This window comes from Lepisma saccharinum, chromosome 23 (assembly GCF_977018435.1).
Source record: "Lepisma saccharinum chromosome 23, izLepSacc3.1, whole genome shotgun sequence".
Taxonomy (NCBI): domain Eukaryota; kingdom Metazoa; phylum Arthropoda; class Insecta; order Zygentoma; family Lepismatidae; genus Lepisma; species Lepisma saccharinum.
The window spans coordinates 22,448,358-22,474,707 of NC_139251.1; the positions used below are offsets into that span (position 1 = coordinate 22,448,358).

Consider the following 26,350-nt stretch of genomic DNA (forward strand, 5'->3'; position numbering starts at 1 on the left):
AGTTGGGAGGATGGGATCCTCCTGCTCCTCCATTCCCCGCACTGCTCATCATTCATCATTCTTCCTCGTTCTCACAATTATCCGAAAGTGGCAGAAAGCGACTATAGATAAGAGAATATTTAAATAAACCATTCAACCTCATTGTCATGATTGAGAGAAGTGGAAGAATAGATGAGGAGGTAAACAGAAGAGGACAAATGCTTGGTGGACTATATCAAAGCGTTCGAAGATTAATATGGAACAGGGATGTACCTATGAAACACATACTATGAGCCAATAATTACGTAAGGAGCAGAGACTTGGACAATGACAGAGAGAGACAAAAGAAAGATGCAAGCAGTGGAGATAAAATTTTTAAGGAGTATATTGGGAAAGACTAGAAGGGATAGAATAAGGAATGAGGAGATCCAACAGACAGTTGGGGTGGTGAAGTTCAGTACAGAATAGATAAGGCACAGATGAGATGGTTCGGACACATGAAGAGGATTGATGCAGAAAGGCTACCATTAAGAGCTTAGAATGCACAAAGAGTGGGAATAAGGTCAAGGAAGACCAAGATGTCGGTGGAAAGAGCAGATAGCAGAAAGTGTTAGGAGAAGAGGACAAGATTGGAGCACCGTGGAAAGAGAGGAGTGGTGGAAGACCAGGAAAAAATGGAGAAGCTTGACTTGTATGCTGACCCAGCCAGAGGCAGGAAATGGCAAGGGATGATGATGTCATGATTAGCAAAAGTTACAGAAAAGTGACGCAAAAATAGGAGAAATACATAAATTTGAAAACTATGTATACGTATTAACTAAAGAAAATTGTCGTTTCTGTAGGAAGTCAATAACTCGTACATACTTTTTGCAATATGATAAAATTATTGAGGAAACTGTCGTGTAAACCTGACTATTTTAAACGTATTGTAATTTTAAAATTTGTGAACAAATACTATCGTGAAAATAATTGTAATTCCAGAAAGTATCATTCTTGTAACAATAATTTCCTGCTGGTGAGATCCTATACACTGATCTGGCTCGTACTGGGCCATTTATTGCTGGCACTATTCCCTTGTCAGTGCAGTTGAAAATCCATCACTCGTTTTTGCACTGCAAGTTGTGTCTTACACAGCAATTAATGACATTTTGGTGTGTCTTACATCATGAATATCCACAGGATTTGTTCCGGGGGTGACACAAACGAGGCACTTTTTTCCAGTGGTGTAGCAAACGAGGCATGTTTCTTCCCAAAATAGCGATGCAGCTAAAAATACGTAGCTGTTATCAGGAATATATTCATATATGTCAGTTAGTTTTCTGGATATCTGAATTATTCAGCTACTAATTAAATAAATTATGTGGATATCTACAATCTAGATAATCTGTATTTCCATGTAATAGACTGTCTTTATGAACCTCCTGCAAAATTAAAGGTTATTGTCGATTTTTTCTGACGCTGTTGCCACATTCAAAATTCACCTCAAAATGCTGAGAAGAAATGTAGCTGTAGCGAAATTTTCACTACTACAGGAATTTTGTAGCTTTGCTACCGCTACAACTACAATTTTCAAAATGTAGCGTCGCTACAACTACAGCTACAAATTTTGTAGCTAGCTACAGTAGTAACGCTACAAGTAGCTCGCTACTTCTGACCACTGCTTTATACACATTCATTAAAAAACAGTGGCATAATTTTCACCTAAATGATATTCTGTTTATAGATTTCAGATCATTGAATTATTGGTAATTTTACTCTTGATCCATACAGTAGTTTTCAAAAAATATAAGTGTAAATAATAGTTTTGATGTCCTACACATTTTAATAAAAATACTTGTAAAGCTAAAGAATATGAAATACAAAAGGACATTTGGAGAAGACTGCATAATAATTTATGTATAAGAACACACATTTGTGGTGAATAAAAGATGAAAATTTATGTATTAAAACTGCACATTCTAGGTTCAAAAATGGTATATAAACTTGCATTTGTGGTAAAAGGATAACTTGAACATAATATGTTGTTTAAGTTTAATATCTAGTCTCTTCTAATGATTCCTGTGAACATGTAGTTTGATGTTTTCCAGAAACTTAAATTAAACTGAATAGTTATATATGTTTCAACATGATACAGAAGTTTGGTTATTTAGTAATTTTAAATTAATTTATGTAGTTACTGTTGGTATTTTATTTAGTGCTTTTCCATCCCCCACATTGTTACGGAATTCTAAGGGTATGTTATTTGCATAACTTATAGGATAAACACTGTGGAAAATATCGTTGGTAAATAAACTCTTATGCTAGACACTGGACATTCCATCATGAAATAAACTTTTCATTTTAGGTTTGAGTTTCCGTGCATCTTGCACCTGATTTAACATTTTGTGACTACATATGCTAGGAAACCATACCTCACACCTTTCAAAAATGCAAAAAGTGAACATTACAGTATGCCACATTTAGCTTTTCTGTCAAAACTAATTTTCCATGCCCTTATAAAACAGGAAATTAAAAGCTAACTGTGGGACGGTATTTGTTTTGTGGTTTATTTTCTATTCCCTTTATGAAGCTGAGTGTACACCATATTGAATTTAAGGAGTTATTGAATGATTCAATTATTCTGTAACTTTCACCTGTAATATTCTTAATGTAATTCCATTTAATTTTCTAGTGCTTACAGGCAACCTGATAACAGCAGAGAATTGGAAGTATACAGTTTACGGCCACACTATTATAATTATGCTGCATTCTTCGATGCGATTCATAGGAGAGATGATACCTTCTATGTTGTTTCATTTTCTGGAGATCATCTTCTGCTGCCTGCAACAGCACACAACAGAACGATACGGCCCAAAATGTCACTAGTGTTGCCCACTGTTCCATTCAATGGTAAGTTTATATTTGCATTTGTTCAGTTTTGCCTTTTCAAAAAATCCTAACAGGGTCATTCCATGTCAAATCAACCAATTTTAAAATAATTGGTTGCATAAATTTTTAATACATAAGTTTGTACATGTTTCTAGATATTAAAACCAATGTTCAAAAAAAATATTGTCTTTGGTTCTCCTGGGGCAGCCATTTTTCCAACAGGGTACATGGCTTTTTTTGCTCATGTAGCAGTTTACAGAAACCTTAATATCTCAAAAACCATTAGAGCTAGAGACCTGAAACAAAATTCATTTTGTAGCTAATGAAGTATACTTTCTATGATATTGACATATGTTTTGCTAAAAGTTGCATCCTAAGTACGAAAATTATGGTGGAAATTTGGGTAACAATAGTTAAAAATTTGGATTTTGAAGCCAGTTTTTTTTAATGAAGGGGTTTAGTCTAAGGCTTGAAATTTTTTTATGTGTAAACCTACCTGCAGGGTGTCTGCAAATAAAGTATCAGTGCTTAGAAATGCAAACTTTTTTACAGCATGGGCTCAAACATGGCCGTTCATTGAATTTTGACAGTTTTTGGGGTTAAATATCTTGGATGGGTCCTCTTGAAAAATTCTGAAATTTGGCACAAAGGAAGCCCTGCATGAACCTAACTTGCAGTAAAAATCTCAGATTTTCAATTATCATACCTTGTAATTTCAATTTCTGGAAGGTCAAGTATTAAAACCTTATGTTACTATATTTTCTGAGGCTTTTTTAACCCAACTTTTAAAAAAGAAGAAAATACTTTATTATACAAAGTATAGGATGTAGCTTAACCTTACTTTGCAATGTCAGAAATTAGGTCACATACGTTACCTCATATTGACCAAAACGAGTTGAATCTAAAAGTTGAGATTTTTACTGTGAGTTAGGTTCATGCAGGGCTTCCTTTGTGCCAAATTTCAGAATTTTATGAGAGGACCCATCTGAGATATTTAACCCCAAAAACTGTCAAAATTCAATGAATGGCCATGTTTGAGCCCATGCTGTAAAAAAAGTTTCTATTTCTAAGCACTGATACTTTATTTGCAGACACCCTGCAGGTATAAAAAAAATTCAAGCCTTAGACTAAACCCCTTCATTAAAAAATCTGGCTTAAAAATCCAAATTTTTAACTATTGTTACCCAAATTTCCACCATAATTTTCGAACTTAGGATGGAATTTTTAGCAAAACATACGTCAATATCATAGAAAGTATACTTCATTAGCTACAAAATGAATTTTGTTTCAGGTCTCTAGCTCTAATGGTTTTTGAGATATTAAGGTTTCTGTAAACTACTACATGAGCAAAAAAAGCCATGCACCATGTTGGAAAAATGGCTGCCCCAGGAGAACTAAAGACAACAACATTTTTTTTTTTTTTTTAACATTGGTTTTGATATCTAGAAACATGTACAAACGTATGTACTAAAAATGAAAATTTCTAAAATGGTCATGCAACCACCATTGGATGGTTTGGCATGGAATGACCCAAAAGTGAAGTGGGAATAAGGTGTTTTTGTAGCATATCCATGTAAGGGAATTTTCATTGTTTACAGGTGGCAATACTGCTACTGATTGTACCAAAGTTCAGTTCTTTACTACTGACTTACCCAAACTAGTCTATACTTTGCAGTCCACTTGATTCTCTTAAGTGCATAATGCATGTGAAACTAGCTCTCCTAAGTCAGGGTTTGGGATAAGTACTGCTACCCTGAGGTGAGTGTATTAACACTTTCTTTGTTTTATATCTTTTCCTTAAACCATGTTTAAGACTGCCAAACATGGCCTGTAATGTAACAGTCTGCCACAAAACCCACTTGATGCTCAGCAGCAGTCCCAAGACGAAAGTTCAAATGAATGCTTACAACAACATTCAGGAGATTGTCGATAGTCTCAATAACTGTGTTACAACTTATCACTAGACCTGAAGGGGGTGGGGGACTCCTGCTTGAGGAAGTGCTCGGCAACCATGTAAACATTGAAGAAATAGCCAATAATCAGTACACCCAGGGCAATTGTAACATGCATGCCATTGTACTCAAACATAGCTGATTGTTAGCATGATACAAGACACTTGAAAAGTTCATATCATATTTTTCTGTTTGTGTGTTTTGTGTATTTTTTAATAAGAATTATGCCAGCATGTGACATAAGAAGTTTTTTTTATGTTATAGCTAATTGTGAGCATTGTGAAATGATTTTGGTTCATGTAAAGTCATATTGGATAAAGGTTTGGCCAAACTTTACTCTAGCAAAAACAAAACAAGCACTATTTAAATAAGTGTGGGTAATTGCACTGGCTCAAAGTTACTTGGGCATGCACTCACCAACCAGTGGTGAAAACTAAATCATTTTTATTTTCAGAAGAATATGCCAGAATTGTAGTGTCACGCACTCTTTACACCAAACTTTTAGTGTTGTTTTGGTGACAAGTGGAGAAAAGTTTGACTTCGTTTATTGATCATAAACCTTTACAGGAAATTTTGCCTGAAAATTGCAAATGAAGTGCAAAGTATCAAGTAAAATTTTTCATTATTATTTATAGTCACCACCTTGTAATCAAAGGGTCCCAAATTCAGGGGTTGAGGCACATGGCACAGTTGTTCAGATCCTACTTTAAACTGTAGGTTCAGTCCCTATTAAGCCTATCTGTGCATAAGTGGACTTAAAAAAACAATACATTATTAAGTATATGCACTAATAAGAAAGCTTTTGGTGATTTGAATAGATGCAGGATGTGGTACCTATTTCAGGTTGATACAGCCAAAAATATATAAGTAAATGTGTAACTGTGGGTAATTTCTTTCATTCTTAGTGTTTTCCAGCCATTTTGATACACACTCTCAACACAGTGAAGATTTTCTTGATGTAAAGAAAACACCACATCTACATGCACGTTCCGCTTTGTCCAAGTGCCACAGCGAAACTGAGAGGCCTGCACCCAGGGCAATTAGTCATTCTGTAGGCAGGGCATGGTACTGATGCTATGAAATCTTTTATTCGGCATTTTGTACAACAGGAACTTTATCTCCTTCAAAGTGCTCCCCTGCACGATCTGTACACCGCTCCATATGAATTTTCCATTGCTGGAAGCAGTGTTGCCAGTCATTTTTGGAGATCATGTTCATTACATCCGTCGCTTTTCTTTGCACAGCTTCTACTGTCTCAAATCTGGTTCCTTTTAGGGCAGACTTCACTGGGGAATATAAAGAAGTCACAGGGAGCAAGGTCCGGCAAATACGGTGGATGTTCTAACACTGGGATGCCATATTTAGCCAAAAATGTCTTCACTGACAGGGCCGTATGGACAGGAGCATTGTCTTGGTGCAGAATCCATGACTTCCGTTGCCACAAATCAGGTCGTCGTCTTCTTACTCGCTCACGAAGGGTTTTCAGCACATTAATGTAATGATGTTGGTTTACAGTTTGACCCTTGATGTTGGTTTACAGTTTGACCCTCGGGTACCCAATGAACGTACACAATGCCTCGAATGTCGAAAAAGACAATCATCATGGCTTTGAATTTGGACTTGCTCATGCGAGCTTTCTTGTGACGTGGCGAACTCGGGGTCTTGCAATGCATTGATTGGCATTTTGTGGCAGGGTCGTACGTGAAAAACCACGATTCATCACAGGTTATCACTCTCTCTAAGAATGTAGGGTCTGTTTCAATGTTCTTCAAAGTGTCCGTACAAATGTTCACTCGAGCTTCCTTCTGTTCCAATGTCAGGTTCCTTGGCACGAGTTTTGAACACACTTTACTCATGTTCAAATTCTCGTGTAAAATTTGTCGAACACTTTCTTTGTCTATTCCTGTGATTTCAGCAACTCCTCTAATGGTCAATCAACGATCTTTTCGAATCATATCACTCACTTTTTGAATGTTTGTTTCCGTTTTCGACGTGCATGGTCGTCCTGAACGTGAGTTGTCTTGGATCATTTCCTGTCCTTCTTTAAACCGTTTAAACCACTCAAACACTTGTGTGCGTGATAAACACTCATCCCCGTACACAGATTTTAACATGTTGTACGCTTCTGTTGCGGATTTCCCCAGTTTGTAAAGGAACTTCATATTGACACGCTGTTCCATTTTAATACTCAGCATTTTTCCGACGGAGCACAGATGCACGTTCCGCTTTGTCCAAGTGCCACAGCGAAACTGAGAGGCCTGCACCCAGGGCAATTAGTCATTCTGTAGGCAGGGCATGGTAGTATAGAATCATGCATTGCTCAACCTTTGCGCATTCGTTGTTTGCCAATAGCAACATCAATCCGGTTTTTTTCTAGCCAAACCTTGTACATCGTCGTCAGAGTAAAAGTTCAGTTCCAGTGTGACGATAACCTTGCGTGAAAACAAGGTAAAATTATGAAAGAAGCTTCACAACATGGGGCATAGTTTTAAGAATTGGTTTGTGCACATGCCTTTATTTTTATGTAATTGTAATATTTTATTATGATTATTATCGTTGCAGAATCAATGCAAGCTCCTCCTCACCACATTAGCATGATGCAAATAGACTGCGAAGTTATGAACACGCGTCTTTTACACATAAAAGAAGTTCACATACCGGCTCATCTACGAAGAAACGACACTTACTACAACAGCACTGGAAGCTATGACAAGGACAAGCAAAATTTCTCACCAAAGAGAACAGACAAGAAACCGGCTGTTGTTTCTAGTGAAAGATTTTCAGGACCAACCACACGAATGCCTTTACAGGCGCAGAAAACATATTTTGAGAAACTTGGACGGAAACAAGAGCTACAAGATATTGATACTAAATTCCCATCATATGATCTTAATTTTAATAACAAGTTCTTGAAAAGAAATGATAGAGGCTATGTTTAGCTACTGTTCTCTTTCTTACATACAGTACCTGTTGAAGGTTAGAACTTTAGTTCTTTCCATTCCAAATAACACGTTCTGCAGTGCAGACAACACTCGCAATGCCTCATACAGTAGTATTATTTCATAACATACCAGTGTCAATTAGTTTGCAATTTAGTACAGCATTTTGACTTTTTTTTTAATCTCCTATGTGCTGGTCACATGAATTTTAGTATTAATATGTGAATTGCATTCGAGAAATTGGTATTAACGCCATTAGAGGTATAAAATTCTAATGCACGAAAAGTGGTGTATGTGTTTACACCAACAATTCGGAAATATATTAAGGCAAGCTTGCCTACTGTAATAGTGTAAGTATCTGTGATAACACCGTGGGTAAATGAATACGGAATATTCATTGAAGAGTAAATTATAGAAATCCAATAATTAAATGACATTCTTCCGTAAGTTTTCTCTTCGTAAAATTTGAATTTAAATGATCTCAAGTTCACAAAAATAGTGTAGTTTTATAAAGGGATTTTACTGAACATGCTGGACATGATAGTTCGGATAGGAATTACTTCAGTATATCTACCAAATGACCAATTGACCTAATACAGTACTCCAGTTAATTTTGTCACGTTTCAAAGTTCTGTATAGTTAAAAACTTATAAGTCCGAAAAATGTTTCATATATGATATCGGCAGGAGAGGAAAGTCTTTTGACAGAACTGAAATGCATTATTCTCAAACTGCCATGTGGGACTTCTTTAATCTGGACAGAATGATCTATGATGGATATTTTCTGGCAATGTTCTCCCCTCTGTTCACACCTGGAGAAAACCATGATTGGGGGGAAGGGGACAAATAAAGGTGGTCACTAATCAAATCACCTCTACTTCTCCTCGACTTCATTCTTTGATGCTCAAAATATGACATGTCCAAAGAATACAAGTAAACATTCGGTAGCCAGAGTTGTGGTTACGTACAGCAAAAGACAGCTGTAAGAATGAAATGAAGCATCACCAAAAATAGAGACAAAATTTCTAGATCTAGAAAGTCGTGTTGATGGGCCCCTTTCTGCAGTTTGGCCTTTTTGGGCTCTCAGCCAGCCAGATCAAGTTTAATTTTGCAATTGTCATAGTTTACATTTCCACTTTGCATCTGCTGGATGAAAATTGTGAATACCGTATGGCTCTTAGTGGATCGGGAATTGATCGCCGTGGCACCAGTTATTATTCTGGCAGATCCCTGAAGTGCACTCCATAGCATCCTGGGCAGATTCTACATCAACGTCAGAAATGGATCCACGCTGGTGCTCTCTGATTTATCTGGTTTGCAGCGATTTAAGAACTTCTTGCCACTCCTTGGGGGGTCAAATTCAGATGGTCCCCCCCCCCCCCCAACCACCACCACCACCATATGGTGCATTCTTGTTCCAAGTTCTGGATCAGCAAAACTGAATTATTAGAGATAAAATACAGATCTTAAAATCGACATTTCGAATCAGTCACCAGATCCTCCTCTAGGGATCTCCAATAAAATTACATTAAAAAGTCAAAAGGTCAAAAACTGAAAAATAAATGGTTAAAAGGTCACTTGATTAAAAATTGCCTTACGCTCATCAGTTGTTTTGCGTTAACAATGCACATCGTTGCCCACCATTTCCAGCACTGGTCTTGCTCTAGATACACGTATGCAATTCTTCATGTTAATAACACATTCGCTCCCAAGGTTAAGACTGGCAGGGAATGCTGGGAATTTTATCGGGGGATTCACGACTGTGTTTTTTTATTTACGTCAATCCATTTTCTCCCAATATCACCATCATATCTGTTCATTTTTATTGTTCAGTTCTCACAAATCATTCTTCTTTCAAGTACTTTTGTTTAGTTATTTTTCTTGTACAGAAATTATATTGCGCTCTCCAATTGATTGAGCCATAAATATCACATGCTTGCTCAGACTGATCCTAGGGTGCTTTTTTTTTTACATCTCTCTCACACTGAACTTTCTTCAAAACTTCACCCCATTTCTCTTATATAGGTTTTTTCACAATGAACCACACTTAATTTCATACACGCCTCGGTAATTATTTAAATCTTTGCTCTCCATACGCTTTAGTGCAGGGTGGTTTAAACACTGCAGTTATCCCATAATTACGAAACTTTCTTCTAATTCTTGCCACATACGATCTGTTGCATGGCACACTGATATATTTCTTCTCCATTCTATTAGTTTTTACATCCAGATCTGCTTTTTGGGTGGCTCAATATCTTGTACTTTGAGTATCTGTTCTTTTCTGCTTTGTAAAAAATCCATTCTGTCTCTTTTTGCATTATTGCACAATTTCTTGTCTCTCCAAATAAAAATAAACCATAAACTGTCCTATTTTATCTTCGTGTGCAGATTCATTGCATACAAAGGTTTCCCCACTCAAAGGTTTATGAAAAACTCTGGTCTCAACTTTGTCGCAATAACCCAAAAAGCTATAACAAAGAGACAGAATGGATTTTGGGCAATGGCATGTGTTATTAACGCAAGACAGCTGATGAGCATGAGGCACTTTTTAATCAAGTGACTTGATCCTTTTATCCATTTTTCTTCCCGTTTGAACCTTTTTACTTTTTAATGTGATTTTATTGGAGAAACCTGAAGAAGGATCCGGCGATGGACCCGAAATGTCAGTTTTTAACAAGAACCTTGTAAGTCACGCGTAAGTAACATTTGTATTTTATCTTTAATAATCAGTAACTGTTGTTATGCGAACATTTAAGAAATTACTTGAACTCGAATAAAATTAATACATTACATTTCAGAGCTTCGCATTTCACTTGAAATTGTACTTGCAGTCCTGATTAGCTTACCTGCACATAAATTGACTTGAAACAAATTTTGGTGACTATATTAGTCACTTTCAGCATATAGCAGATTTTACTAAAAGGCAATTGCAATTTTTAGAGATCATACAGTGTATCAACATGAGGACTTGCTCATTAAGATTAGACTTTCTTCTTTCTGAAGCTGTTTGAAAGCACCTTAGCATTATGTGACAAGGCAAAAAACTATATCATTGTATGTATAGCATATTCTAATTTTACACAAAGTGCAGAATGAACAACCTCAATGTGTATCTAATATTAACCTACAAGGTTGAAGATTCTGGGAGAATATAATGAGCCAAAAATAACAGGTTTGTTGTCTGTCTATTACATGAAGAGTAAATGCCGAGCAAACATTCGCTAATCACGTTTCTTTTAAGGTCAATAAAAACACTGTATTATATATATATATAAAGACATTTGTTTCATAAGTAATTAAAAGAAAGTTAAGCATATCTTGAGGTAGGGTGTTGTATGCGTGCAAAGACAGAATGGTGCTTCTGGCATGAATTATTTTACGTTGGTTTTACCCTAGAGTATAATTTGTAAACACTTGAATGTGTTTTGATGGTAGCAGATTCATAACTTACATTGTGTTGCAGGTAGTGTACAGGCATTTCATGCATATGTGAAATTTTTTTTCAAAAAAATAGCAGGGAAAAACAGACTTGTTTCTTTGTATGTAAAGTGATATTTGTTCTAAGACTATAAAACGGGCTACAGGAATACTTTCATTATGTCACAGTGGTATTTGCATATTATAGTTGATTGAATCATGCAGTTTTTCTTTCAAGTGGAAGTATTTGTGAAAGTTAATGGGTATTGTTCATTCATACTTGGAGAAGTATGTAACTTAGGGTTTGAGTCATGGTGTTTTAAGCAAATGGTAGGGATTTAGAATTTTTTGTTAGCATTAATGAGGGTGTTTTTTGTTTGTGGTAAATACATTTGTTTGTAATAATTCCAGATTCAAATAGAGCTTGTAGGTTAAGTTTTTGGAGATGTTACCTGTACATATCTTGCTCTAACTTGTTGATTGTGACTGTAATGTAATTGCAGAGGGTTGTTGTTTTGGGTCAGAAAATAATGGTAGAAATACCTGATGCCGTGTGTAAATTCAGTATTAACAATGTAGTTATAACAGGAAACAAAAGTGTCAAGGATCTGTGTGTATCGTACATTATACACTGTGTTTAATTGCTCATTCAAAATGTGTTTACAGAAGACTTGAATAGTTCTGGTGCTCTCTTCGTTTAGCACCTGTGAGAATACAACAAAAAAAGTTTTGATGCGTGCAATATGGCACTACAGAGGAGTGTTGTGCCTGTATAGAAAAATATGCATTTCATACCGACTTGTTTTCTTTTTTTTTTAATTGTGTACATGTTTGTAAACTATAAGTGTTAATATGCAGATGTAAATGTTGTTAAGATGCACGAGACTGTTTTGTGTTTTATACGTTTTGTAAATATGTTGTTCCTCTTGTAGAAGTTTAATAACAGTTTGATGTAGCATCATTTAAATTATAGAAATTTGACACTAATGCTGTTGGGTCACTGTTTTGGTGGATTACACTGATTTATATGTTCAACTAAAATTTTAATAAACAAGCATCAAACAAAAATTACTGTTTTACTTCCAAAGTTTCGGAAACTAAATTGATCTCAATCTACAGGGTTAAGTTATGTATGTGCAATCATGTGTCCCTTTGTAGCTTCTGTTATGCACATCTGATGATGTCTGAGGCAATCCCAGAATATAATCTATTATCGAACAACCCATGTTGTGCACAATAGTGTTCAATGAGCGTTTTTTGCTCGATCAGCAAATAGTTTGCATGGACAATGCTCAATGGCATACACAATTGATAGGAATACACTCGAACTCTCGAACCCTATTAGTAGACGTATTTCCGTCATTTGTCTATGGTAATGGGCCCTCAAATAAGGATCATGAAGTAAAGGACAAAGTGAAATTGAAAAATAACAGTCATCATCACCATGTTAAAATGCAGTTTTGTATAGCTTACAAAGATATGTGAAAATGAAAGATGATTATGGGCTGACATTTTGTTTCTACGATTATTGTCACATTAAAATTATGGTCTATTAAATGTTATGTATGCATTTTATTATTTCGCAGATGTACACGTACTTGTTGCACTGTGATATTACATTTCTAATTGCTTAGACAGGTCTGTCAGCATGTGTATCCATTTTATGTTTCGATCTGAAGATATTGCATAATTTCATATGTATTGTATTAGAGTTTTACATAATAATATATGGAATTATTATTTAGAATTGTAATTGCATAAAGTGGTTTCCTTCCATGTGTGCTTTAGTTTAAGAGTGCTGTTTATTAGGCTCTGAAATACAGGACGTTGTCAACTATTTCACTACGAGTGCAGTATGCTCGAACATGGGACACTCGAATGAGTTTAAGCAAGTGAAAGTAATCCCATGCAGCACTCTAGTGAACAATATGGCTTGCAAAAGGGAGAGCTCCCCAATGGCATAGTTATAATGTTGTTGCATTGTAATGAGTGTCCTGGGTTTGATACCTGGTGGAAGCACATGGCATAGTGGTTCTGTTCCCACTTTAAACTATAGGTCCAGCCCCGATTAGCCTTTTTGTGCATAAAGTGGACTTAAAATACAAATCAAACAGCTCTCAAAGGGATTCATGACTGCAGACATAATCTACCGTTGTGAATGGAGACAGATTTAGTCTCCAAAACATTGGAAAGGTTACATGATGGAATTATTAGCACAATGTCCAAACCAGGTATCTTACATTTTGAATATTGAGAAAGGCATAGATTATTTTTTTTAAAAAACTGCAATTAAATTAATTTCTATCTAATAAGCATTTTCATTTAATCTCCGTGCTACAATTTTTTTCTGGTTGTCTACTTTTCGTACATGCACACTGGAAAGTTTTCTATGTAGATGAGGCTTACCTCCCACATGCATGTTTCAAGTTAGTGTCTGTTAGAGTTACTTGAATGGTTAGCCAACCGGCACAAAAAAACAATGTGTGAGTGCATAGTATGGAGGGGACTATATAAAACAATATTCAGCCAAAGATCGATTACTTTCACACATCTGGCACTAATTGCTGGAATTACCATAGGTAGATAGAAACAATTAGTTCTAGATTAATTTTATTTTAACAAATCACAACCCATTGTGTTTTTAATAACACATCAACAAAATATAATAATTCAATGTGCTACGCTTCAGTTCTTTGTAAAAAAAAAAAATCTTTCATTGTCAAAATGCACTTGATTCTTAATATAAAACTGTAAATTGTATAAGAATATCTCTTATTTGAATATACATGAATATAAAATATATAGACAAACGAATAACATGTCTTGAACAGCATCAGGCACTACTTGAGATCAGGCGTTGATCCTCCCAAGTAGGTTCTCAGATCATTAATGTTAGAAGACACTAGTTTCGCTTTGATGGTAGGCAGACCCAAGCGCTTGTGTGCCTCGTAACGGTGGCATCCTCCAAAGGAATAATAGTAATTTCCTCCTCCTCTTCCAGTGATCCACAGAACGTCGATTGGTGGAACAGTTTCCTTTTTACTAGGATCCTATGTAAATGTGAATAAAAAAGGGACAAGGCTGAGACACAAATTCCAAATTTAAAATATCTTGCATATGCTAGAAAATGCAAAAGCCAACCTGCTTGGCAGAGTTGTTAGCACTGCATACTTGGCCTGGCCATGGGTGCTCTTTGTGTCCCTTCACCAATTTAGTCTCGTCGTCATTCTCAATGTTGTGATTAGCCAAAAGTGATTCTAAATAAAAATCAAATCAACCGAAGATGCAAAACAAAGTGCTTAATGCCAGTGGATCATATATTCACGATTAAAATTACCACGTGAGTGTTAGTGTCCCTTCCAAGATAAAACTATTTAAAGTCAAAAAATGAACAGCAGACGTTACTCTTTCACACCTTCCCTGTGTTTTGAATGACTTCAACACAGCACAGTATCCTACAAACAGTAGTTCTGAAAAATCTCACCAGATGGCATATTGGATAGTTGAAATCAAGAACAGCTGAACAGTCTGGATGTGCCTATCTCTTTCCAATGTATTTCTTGCTATGGGGCAATGTTCTCAATACTATATGTCCACACAAAAGTCTCCATTATACACATGAAGGTAAGATATAGTTATAATGGTTGACTCAATCTTGATGTGTTTCGAGCAATGAATAGCATCTACAAGTGTTTTAATAAGGCCTAAACAAACTTTATATACCTTCTACGAAAAAGTACGGGAATTTGTAATTTAAAAGGTCCGCGCTAATGATCTTTTTAAAATATTTTTTTCCATAAGTTGGTAACACTGTACTTAATTACTATGCCATACATAAGCATGATCTGTCAACCAGTTTGTTTACACCAGCTGGTTGAATCAGTCCACTTCAGTAGTACATCACGATTTTTACAATGAACGAAATTATTAAACAAAGAGTTTGCCTTAAATTTTGTGTTGCGAACTGAATATTGTGTGCTGACTCGCTAAAAATGTTAGAAAAGACTTATGGTGAATCAGTTTTATCAAAAACACGGGCTTACGAGTGGTACAAAGCATTCAAGGAGGGCCGAGAGATCGTCAAAGACGTGCCTCGTTCTGGAGGACCTTCGAACTCTTCAACCGTTGAAAACATCGAAAAAGTGAAGGAAATTGTGCTCGATAATCGCCATTCCAGCTTAGAGATAGCTAGTGACCTTAACATCTCTCACGAGTCTGTCTGTTCGATTTTGGTGGATATTTTGGGCATGAGACGCGTCACCGCACAGCTTGTTCCAAAAGAGCTAAATTTTCTTAAAAAACAGTACCGTGAGCAGGTCTCTTTAGACATGCTGGATCGTGCCGATTCTGATCCCATATTCATAGAACGCATCATAACTGGTGATGAGACATGGGTCTACGAGTTTCACATGCAAAGAAGTCAACAGTTATCAGAATGGAGGACAAAAGACTAGTAGAAACCGAAAAAACCACGTCAAAGTCACTCAAAAGTCAAGGTGATGCTCATTGTTTTCTTCGATATTCGTGGTTTGGTGCATCATGAATTCGTTCCAGAGGGACAGACAGTCAATAAAGAATACTATTTGGCCGTATTGAAGCATTTGTGTGAGAAAATCCATCCGAAACGGCCAGATTTGTGGAAGAACAAATTCGTGGATTTTACGCGATGATAATGCGCCATCGCATAGAGTGACAGTTGTGACCAAATTTATGACCAAAAACACAATAAATACCATCAATCAACCACCGTATTCACCAGATCTGGTCCCGTGTGACATCTTTATGTTCCCAAAACTAAAGTTGCCACTCCGGGGTATCCGTTTTGACTCGATTGAAGCTATAAAGCAAAATTCGTGGAAGGAGCTGAAGGCCATACCGGAAAGCGCCTATAAAAAGTGTTTCCAAGACTGGAAAAAATGCTGGCATATGTGTGTTCCATCAAATGGGGCCTATTTTGAAGGCGACAAAATAAATATTGATGAATAAATGAAAATTGTGCATTTTATTTAACAATTCCCGGTACTTTTTTAACAGAATAGTAAGTTTCCAATTAGTATTTTCAGTACATTTTTTGATCGTAAAACTTTCTGGATATCCTGTATGTCAGAAACGTTGACACATTACAAATCCCATGTTTTTATTACCCCCAGTACAGCTCACGGCAAAGATAATGGTAGGCAAATTACCCATTGATATTTTAATTCTTTTTATTCTACTTCCTGTGTTTTTTTAAGGAATAGAATTATGTTGAGATGAAGCAGATTCTGTCCTCTGCTTATTGACATTTTTATTTCAATTCATGATCATTACGTTGTGGAAAAAGACTGAAAATGGTGGACAATTTGCCTATTACTTTTGCTGTTGGTTGTACAATGTCACGTGGATTCGGAGGCTATGGCCAAAAAAGTACTCCATGGTTCAGGATGTGTTCGTATAAAGATACAAATAGCAAATACTGCAAATAAATGCTGTAATAACATTACCTTTAATGTCTCCATCAGACTTTGGACTTTAGCTTCTTGTACTTCAGTTGGATATGGTCGTGTCAATACACTCATTGGAATATCATGAATTTCAGCTATATTGCCAGTATGAATACTTGTATTTTTCTCACCAACAGTATCAGAGTTCTTTTCACTTCCTGAATTGGATGACATTCCTATGAAGATACATAATGTAAGTAATTTGCAATGCATGATATTTCTATGTTGAAGGGCTCTTCAAACGTAACTATAATTTTTTTAATTACAAGTAGGGTGGCCATAATATTTTGACCCAAAAACGGGACATGTCAAGGAGGTCAGTTTACCCCCATGTAAAATCGATTAGGCCAAATTATAATTATTGTTATAATTGTTAATTGTTATTATTAATATATTGTTGTTAATACTATTTATTAAAGTATGGATCACGTAAATGATACATCATAAAGAATAAATGAAATATAATCTCCCATTTTCAAAAGGTATTATTATAATCTCAGTATGACTTACATAGTGTATCTGATCCCTTTGATGTTAGTTCTACACTAAAGTTGAGGAGTGCCGGAAGTATTATCAGAAGACCCAATCTTCTTAAGAACAACGTCATTCTTCACCAGCTTTTCATAAAAGTCCTCACATGTCTGACACACAACGCGAGATCTGTCTTTTAAGTTTGTGTCAAGATGCAGAAATTTAAATTCTTGTTGCAGGTTCGTATTGAAAGTACATGTACCCTTATCCATTACTCTGTTACAAAAAAATACAACCACAATACATTTATCTGTGGTACAACTGTCTGTCGAACTTTTTCGATGGCCATGACAATAGTTTAAAAATTCCATCAACATTTTTTAAAGCATGAAACATCTCTCAAATTAAGATTTGCTTTTCAAGCTAACTCCTAGACTTTTATAAAACGGGACAACTTGTATTTTTTTTATATCGATGGGACGACCGGTACATGCCTCCGAAATGGGACTGTCCCAGTCAAAATGGGACACCTAATTAGGAGGCATTTTGGAGACTCATTCTCTGTCTACTTTGAGGAAGTTTCTATTCTCTCATTTGCTGGTTTTTAGACTTATTAAGTGGATTGGCACATGACGCTTGTGAAATTCCAGAATAATAATAATAGAAGACACCAGACAATGCTGGAAGTTGGGGTGGTATGCTCCAGTTAGGAAAATTTATGCAAAGCATCCACCATATTAAACGATAAGCATAACTTTGAAGGAACTAGGGGGCATTTGCCCTCCAAAATTTTCAGGTTTATTCAAATCGACACATTAAGGGTATTTTTGTTAACCTCCTGGGACCTGAGAAACCAAAGATTAATTTTATGATTTTTGAAATGTAACAGTCATTTAGCAAAATAGCCCAGATGCTACTTTTGAGATGGTAAACTTTTCAATTCAGACAGGTAATATAACATGTATAGCCAAAGCTTGCCTCTCCCCCCAGAGGACTGTAAGCAATGCAGGGTTTCCAGAAGCAAGTTCATTAACATATGGGAATAAATACCAACAGTTGAAAAAGTAATTCTGTATTCCATATTCTTATTCACTTCATGACAATAGTACAACAATAAATAACATATTTTCAGAGGAAAAATGAAGCATTGGTGACTCGAAAAAAATACTCTTGTTACTTGCGAAGTAATGACACACATGTTTTTATTTTGCCCAGTGGTAGGTATATTTGAATTGCAATGATGCAATCTGCATTGTATAGCCAGCTCTAAATAAGTTTTGATTAGCAAGTTTCTAGCAATTACTGATAATTTGGAAAAATGGTCTCCCAACTTATCTTCTATCATTCTTTTGTGGTTTATATATTACTGTAAATACTCGGTGCATGTAAATCATGATATTCGACAAACACAAATATCACAATTTCTTATTAAACAAATTCAAAATTTGTCATCTAAACTCAAAAGTTGATTTGTGACCTATTGCCCCTACAGTTTGGTTCGCCAATGGAAGCCACTGTTTGACTGAGATAGGATTGTTTATTGCTTTTATTTTATGGGAAACCTTATATAGTTCCAATTTTGTAATTGGGTGAAACTACTCTGCACATTTAAAAACTGCAGATATTATTATTTTGATAGAAATTGTTGTAAAACGAGACTTGTACAAACAGAACACCAGAAGGATATAGAAACATACCAAACCTGGTCTTCCTAAAAAACACATGTAAGCATAATCTGCAAACATGCTCGGTATTTGCTTGTGGTTTTGCATAGATTTTGGTAACAGTTCCAAATGTTTAATGGTTCTTTCAAAGTTTCATAGGAAAAAGACAAACAATTGTAGAAATTATTGTTGCAGTAAAATTGAACCTAGGTGAAACTAATTACTATGGTTTGAAGTTCGGAAAAGTGCAATTTATCAGCGAAAACAGATGTAAAAGCACCTTATACTAGCATCTGCACTTCCCATCAACAAGGCATTTTTCAGTCACAGAAGAAAGATAAAGTACTGCAGAATAGTGGAAATGATTGTGAAAGTAAATTTGAAGCTTTCTGAAAGTAATTAGCACTGTTTGCAGTTCCAAGAAGTCCTATTTATAGTCGAAAAGAAGATGTAAAAGGTACCTCATGCAAACAGCCCCCTTTCCCACTAACAAGGCATTGTACAGACTACTGCCAATGGGAGGCTCAAAAAGCAGTCATGCTTGAGACCAGCACGAACATGAGATGTTGAAAGTATTTAAGAGAACTTATTGTAATGCTAAGATCCCTAAACCTGGTCCATCTGACCTAACCACAAAAGCATTTAGAGGCATTATTTGAATACTAAGAGTCATAAACCTGTCTCCACAAAAGCATTTAGAGGCATTGGTAACACTTTCATATAGGGGTGATGGATTTCTTACTTTTTACAGGAGAAAGTACTTACGGAAATCATTTTCTGTAGCGTTGTGGAAATTCGTGAATGTAGTTTTGATCCATTGTAATGCAAATGCATGTTGTTTTCTGCGAAAATCTCGGTCTGACACACTGTTTCTGTTGCCGCCATTTGCTTTCTGCACGAGAGCACAATGTTCCGTGTGTTAGATGACGTAAACCCCATAGTCAGTGTTTCAAACTTGCCGTGTTTTCACTATAACATGACGTGTCGAGTATTTTTTTTTTAATGTTTTTAACTATGCTTGCCTAACCTAACCTTACGGAAAATGGTTTGTGGGGCTAATGTCAATGGTATGTGAGGCTAACGTCAATGGTTTGCGAGGTATTAGAATAATTTCAAATCCGGGCATGAAAGTAGGTATTTTCTGGTGAACAAGGTTGCAACACTGCATAAATCAACCAAAAAAAAACACAACGCGCGATGAACCAGTACGCTATCACCATAATGTGTTACAGAATCGAAATAACGAGTAACAGTAAGTACTCGTAAATGTATTATTTTCGTTAGAAATTCATTATTTCACCTAAAGAAATATTCCGCAATGCAGAATACGTTAGCAATGTAAAAAGTGTGAAATAAATGATTTATAGGTGTCACCCCTATAGTGACATATAGGCATTATTTGAATACTAAGAGTCCTAAACCTGTCTTGCCTAACCTAACCTAACCGATTTGCACCACACACGTAACCTAGATGGCAACAGCAGTCTGTAACCAAGACGACGGTACACAAATGGCTGGTTGCAAGAGAGGAACTATAGGAGTAGCTATATGATAGAAAAACCATGCTGAAGCAAACATGCAAGAAATATTCGCTAAGACTCTAAACTGTGTTAACAGACATAAATAGAAATCGAAGCATGTAAAAAATAATTGCGTACCATGATGAAATCGGAATTATCAGGAATTAAACAGGAATTATCAGGAATTAAACAATCAGTACTTGGTCTTAGATGTTGATTCACGTAGGGAAAAGCTTGTGTGTAATGATGATATAGGAACTTGCGCCTTACTTAGCGTCAGCTAGTTAGTTTTGCTGGCCTTCGCAGACCTGAGAATCACAAGTTATGCATTAACTGGGTGAAGTGGCAACTACTTGTGGAAAGAAACAAAAATGCTGATATCGTAAATAATCCAAGATAAACAACTTTAAATATACAGCAATTGAACCAACTGCATGCATGCTAGTTGAACCAATTGCATTCAAAGCTGTTTATTATTAAGTATGGTACTATTATAGTATAAAGGAAACACCTATAAATCATATATTTCACACTTTTTTTACATTGCTAACGTACCATTCTGCATTGCGGAACATTTCCTAAGGTAAAATAATGAATTTCTAATGAAAATAATGTCTATTTCTTACATTAACGAGTACTTAATGTTGTTCCTTATTTCCCACAAACCATCCATGGGTAGCCCCCAAAACCATTGATGTTAGCTCAAAAATTCACGATAGCCTCACGAACCATCACAGGGATGAGGTATGCCTACTAGGTTAGGTTAGGTTCCTTTAGCACTCCTTTCGTTCAATTTAGCATATACGGACAACATCGGCTTGTAGCAGCAGCAATAGCGCGTCAGGAATAGATTTTCGTACAAAACCACATGCATTTGCATTAAAATGGATCAGAACTACATTCCCGAACATCAACAACGCTACAGAAAATGATTTGCGTAAGTACTTTCTCCTGTAAATTTGAAGAAATCAGTCTCCGGTATAGTAAAGTGTTACCCAGAAAGCAAATGGCGGCAGCAGAAACAGCTTGTCGGATAGAGATTTTCGCAGAAACTTCCACAATGCTACAGAAAATGATTTCCGTAAGTACTTTCTCCTGTAAATTTGAAGAAATCCGTTTCCCTTATACTATAATGTTAACTTAAGTATTAACTAAAGTGTTTTTTTTTTTAGTTTAAATATTTATTGCTGAGATTTTATTTATTTATTGTTTATGTAAATATGCGATATCGCTTGAACAGATTTCTCCAAATTTACAGGAGAAACTACATACGGAAATCAGTTTCTGTAGCATTGTCAAAGTTCTTCAAAGTATTTTCGGTAACACTTTACTATACCGGAGATGGATTTCTTCAAATTTACAGGAGAAAGTACTTACGCAAATCATTTTCTGTAGCGTTGTTGATGTTCGGGAATGTAGTTTTGATCCACTTTAATGCGAATACATGTGGTTTTCTACGAAAATCTATTTCTGACACGCTATTGCTGCTGCCGCCATTTGCTTTCTGTACGAGAGCACAATACGCTCTCGTATTGTCCGTATATGCTAAATTGAACGAAAGGAGTGCTAATGGAACCTAACCTAACAGCAGTGGTCAGAAGTAGCGAGCTACTTGTAGCGTCGCTACTGTAGCTAGCTACAAAATTTGTAGCTGTAGCTGTAGCGACGCTACATTTTGAAAATTGTAGTTGTAGCGGTAGCGAAGCTACAAAATTCCCGTAGTTGTAGCGAAAATTTCGCTACAGCTACATTTTTCTCAGCATTTTGAGGTGAATTTTGAATGTGGCAACAGCGTCAGAAAAAATCGACAATAACCCTTAATTTTGCAGGAAGTTCATCAAGACAGTCTATTACATGGAGATACAGATTATCTAGATTGTAGATTATAGATATATGCGTAATTTATTTAATTAGTATCTGAATAATTCAGATATCCAGATAACTAACTGACATACATATATGAATATATTCCTACTAAGAGCTACGTTTTTTTAGCTGCATCGCTAGTTTGCCTCGTTTGCTGTACCGCTGGAAAAAAGTGCCTCGTTTGCGTCAGCCCCAAACAAATCCTGTCGATATTCATGGTGTAAGAGACACCAAAATGTCATTAATTGCTGTGAAAGACACAACTTGCAGTGCAAAAACGAGCGATGGATTTTCCACTGCACTGACAAGGGAATAGTGCCAGCAATAAATGGCTCAGTACGTTAACAGCTTTGATCATCAGTATATAGGATCTCACCAGCAAGAAATTATTGTTACAAGAATGATAGAGTTTCTGAAATGACAATTATTTTTGCGATAAAATTACAATACGTTTAGAACACTCAGGTTTACACTACAGTTTCCTCAATAATTTTATCATATTGCAAAAAGTATGTACGGTTATTCACTTTCCTGCAGAAACGACAATTTTCTTTAGTTAATGTACATAGTTTTCAAACTTATGTATTTCTCCTACTTTTGCGTCACTTTTCTGTAACTTTTGCTAATCATGACATCATCATCATCATCATTCTTCACTGTTTCCTGCCTCTGACTGGGTCAGCATAGAAGTCAAGTCTCTCCATTTTTTCCTGGTCCTCCACCACTCCTCTCTTACCAAGGTGTTCCAATCTTGTCCTCTTCTCTTAACACTCTCCGCTATCTGCACTTTCCACTAACATCTTGGTCTTCCCCTTGGCCTTATTCCCACTCCTTGTGCATTGTAAGCTCTTTCTGCATCCATCCTTTTCATGTGTCCAAACCATCTCATCTGTGCCTTATCTATCCTGTCCTGAAGCTTCTTGCATTTCATAGGTACATCCCTGTTTCATATTAATCTTCGAACGCTTTGATATAGTCCACCACCCATTTGTCCTCTTCTGTTTACCTCCTCATCTATTCTTCCACTTCTCTCAATCATGACAATGAGGATGAATGGTTTATTTAATTATTCTCTTATCTATAGTAGCTTTCTGCCACTTTCGGCTAATTGTGAGAACGAGGAAGAATGATGAGCAGTGTGGGGAATGGAGGAGCAGGAGGATCTCATCCTCCCAACTTGGCGTCTTTCCTAGTTTTTGTTTTGAGTCCATTTTATGCATAGATAAGCTGATGGAGACTGGATCCTAACCACTATGTGCCTCCGCTGGGTATCGAACCTGGGACCCTTTTGTAGTCAAAGGGCTCCAGGTATTTTTCATTCAAAATGCTGACTTCATATCAGTCTATACAAAATTTTATTTGTGTATAGTTGTAATAATTAATTTGGGTAACACCCTAATTGCAATATTCATATATTAAATTTGAATTGATATGCCACTTGCATAGGTATGGTATTCTCAAAACTATAGTAAAAATAAGTAACTGAAGTAACACTGCTATCAAAATTATCGAATGACTGGAATCATGATAATAAATAACAGAATATATCTACCAGTAGTAGGGGATTTTTTTAATACCCATATGGTTGTTTTCATTTTTTTTATGCAGAAGTAGCGCAAAAAGTAGCGAAGTAGCGAGTAGCGAACAGGAGTAGCGTAGCAAGCTACTTTTTGGTAAATGTAGTTGTAGCTGTAGCGAAGCTACATTCTGGAAGAGTAGCTGTAGCGAAGCTACTTTTAAAATGTAGCATTCTGATCACTGCCTAACAGGCCTAACCTAACCTAGTAGGCATACCTCGTCCCCGTGATGGTTCGTGGGGCTATCGTGAATTTATGGGCTAACGTCAATGGTTTTTGGGGCTACCCGTGGATGTTTTGCTGGAAATAAGGAACAACAGTAAGTACTTGTTAATGTAAGAAATATACATTATTTTCATTAGAAATGCATTATTTCACCTAAAGAAATGTTAGCAATGTAAAAAATTGCGAAATAAATCATCGATAGGTGTCTCCGGTATAGTAAAGTAGTACCGTATTTTCTTTCGCGGAAACTGGAAACTTCACCATAGAATGCTGCAGAACAAGAAATTTTATGTACTTTTATTTACCTTTATTTACTTTTTATGTAAGGAACTTGCATTTTCCGTAAAGCGACAACATTATGCCGTTGTTTCCATTATGTACCTGCAGATGCCGCGAGCTTCCAAACGTGCCTTTTTTTTACAATATTTTTTTACACTATGCTTACCTAACCTAACCTAACCTGGCCGGAAATGGTTTTTGGGGCTATCATGAATGGTTTTTGGGGCTATCGTGAATGGTTTTTGGGGCTATCCGTCAATGGTTTTTGGGGCTATCCATCAATGGTTCATGGGCTATCGTGACTGGTTTTTGGGGCTATCCGTCAATGGTTCATGGGCCTATCGTGAATAATTTTTGGGGCTATCCGTCAATGGTTTATGTTGCTATCATGAATGTTTTTTTGGGCTATCCGTCAATGGTTTGTGATGACATAATGAACACGAAAGTAGGTATTTCTTGGTTAAGAAGGTTGAAACACTGCATACCTACTCCTAATCGACAAAACACGGTAACAGTTTCATGCATCGGAGACACATTTCTTCAATTTTACACAAGAAACTACTTACGGAAATGAGTTTGTCCAAGGTTTACAACCTCCGTCGATATATATTCTTCCTAAAACTTCATCCTACAATGCAGCAGAACAATAAATAATCACTTTTCATGTAATAATATTGAGCATTTTGTGAAAATCGACATCATGCCGTTGTTTCCAAGGTGTACCTGCAGATGGCTCTAGCGTCGGAAGTCACGCCATCTCGCTAGTGGAATCAGGGTTTCCAAACGCGCGAGTTTTTTTTCTTCGAGAAACGCGCGGTTTTTTTTCGAGAAAGAAAAATGGTTTTTCGATGAATTTAGGGGTGAAGTGGGTGCTAATGGAACCTAACCTAACAGGCCTAACCTAACCTCGTGTGAATGGTTCGTGGGGCTACCCGTGGATGGTTTTTGGGGCTAACGTCAATGGTTTGTGGGGCTACCCGTGGATGGTTTTTGGGGCTAACGTCAATGGTTTGTGGGGCTACCCGTGGATGGTTTTTGGGGCTAACGTCAATGGTTTGTGGGGCTACCCGTGCATGGTTTTTGATCCCCGGTTTTTTACAACTTTCATGCATAATAGAGTTGGAAACATTGATATTCGAAAACAAAAGAAGCATTACAATTCGCAAAGCAAGCGATATCGCACCGTGACGTGCTTTCCGTAGCATTAAGGAAAATGGTTTATTTTAGCAGAAAAAGTGTTTGTTTTCGTGCAAAAAGCATATTGGCACCTTCCACTATGTTCCGCAATACATAATTGGTAAGTACAAACCACAAGAAAGACAAAATATCCGATTTAAATGTGTCTCCGATGCATGAAACTGTTACCCAAAACACAAGCACGACGCGCGATGATCCATGACGAGTGCACGCCATATTGTCTGTTACCCAAGCGGAACAAGGAAGACAAATAATGACTTGTAATATGAAAAGTTGACACTATTTTATGGAAAAAGGCATAACTTCACCTTAAAGAATCTTCCGCCTTGCAGAATACGTAAGTATCAATGCTAAAATTAACGAAATAAACAGTGAGAGGTGTTCGGGCGATATCGCATAATTACCATATTATTTTCACATTTTTATTAGGTATTACATTCAGATAAAGTGTGTGCGGGCACACACATACACATCGTGAGGAAATTGGGGAGCTTCGAATGAGTAAGCGTAATCCGGTCGCGTACAGCTACTATAATGGTTGGGGATACGTCGCTGCTGATCCCCCGACTATTCCAACCCTGGTTGAAGATCTCCACGGTTAGAGGTCAGGTGACGAAGGAAAGCGTGGGAAGGAGACCGGCAGGGCAGTCGGTACGTAAGCCAACGCCCTTCATGGGCTGTAACGCACAGGATTATTATTACATACATACACACATTATTTTTAAAATACATATTTACTAGAGAAACTGCCCTTCCTTGGAATTAATAGATTCCTAGCTCGCAGCATTGACTTCTCAAACTTATCCACTCGGAGAACAACAAACCAACTACTACAGAAGAGATATAAAACCTTATTGTATACTTTAAGTATAAAACTCAAGGTTATTAGAAGTACAGGTAAAACTCAACTTCGA

The 26,350-nt window shown here is 36.5% G+C and overlaps 2 protein-coding genes across 5 annotated transcripts in view; one reads left to right on the plus strand and one right to left on the minus strand.

Annotated features, from left to right (window-relative positions):
• Atf6 (bZIP_ATF6 domain-containing protein ATf6) overlaps positions 1-13,427 on the plus strand; it is an 80,426-nt gene extending 66,999 nt beyond the window's left edge. For 2 of the 3 annotated variants that reach the window (XM_083110045.1, XM_083110047.1), the window contains exons 12-13: positions 2,651-2,868; positions 7,362-13,427. In XM_083110045.1, the coding sequence (XP_082966171.1) occupies positions 2,651-2,868; positions 7,362-7,738 (595 nt within the window). In that variant the 3' untranslated portion in view covers positions 7,739-13,427. The remainder of the gene's footprint in view (positions 1-2,650; positions 2,869-7,361) is intronic. The other variant, XM_083110046.1, reaches the window with a different exon arrangement.
• A 347-nt stretch (positions 13,428-13,774) lies between these two features.
• On the minus strand, positions 13,775-26,350 carry Srx (sulfiredoxin). Of its 2 annotated transcripts, none has more exons than XM_083144316.1 (3): positions 26,175-26,350; positions 16,638-16,813; positions 13,775-14,204 (listed from the first exon to the last, which is right to left on the minus strand). In XM_083144316.1, exons 1-3 carry the CDS (start codon positions 26,221-26,223, stop codon positions 13,995-13,997), a joined length of 435 nt encoding a protein of 144 aa, XP_083000442.1. In that variant the 5' UTR covers positions 26,224-26,350; the 3' UTR covers positions 13,775-13,994. The 2 variants fall into 2 exon arrangements, with proteins under 2 accessions (XP_083000442.1, XP_083000443.1); XM_083144317.1 differs by lacking the exon at positions 26,175-26,350 and adding an exon at positions 17,148-17,238.

What these genes read in the sequence shown, in the direction of transcription:
- Srx (XM_083144316.1), bottom strand. Translation starts at nt 26,223, where the DNA reads ATGCTGCGAGCTAGGAATCTATTAATTCCAAGGAAGGGCAGTTTCTCT. An exon ending in AAGGAAGGGCAGTTTCTCTA is followed by an intron (nt 16,814 to 26,174) that starts GTAAATATGTAT and finishes GTATCTTCATAG; the next exon opens with GAATGTCATCCAATTCAGGA. An exon ending in GTCTGATGGAGACATTAAAG is followed by an intron (nt 14,205 to 16,637) that starts GTAATGTTATTA and finishes ACATTTACATAG; the next exon opens with GATCCTAGTAAAAAGGAAAC.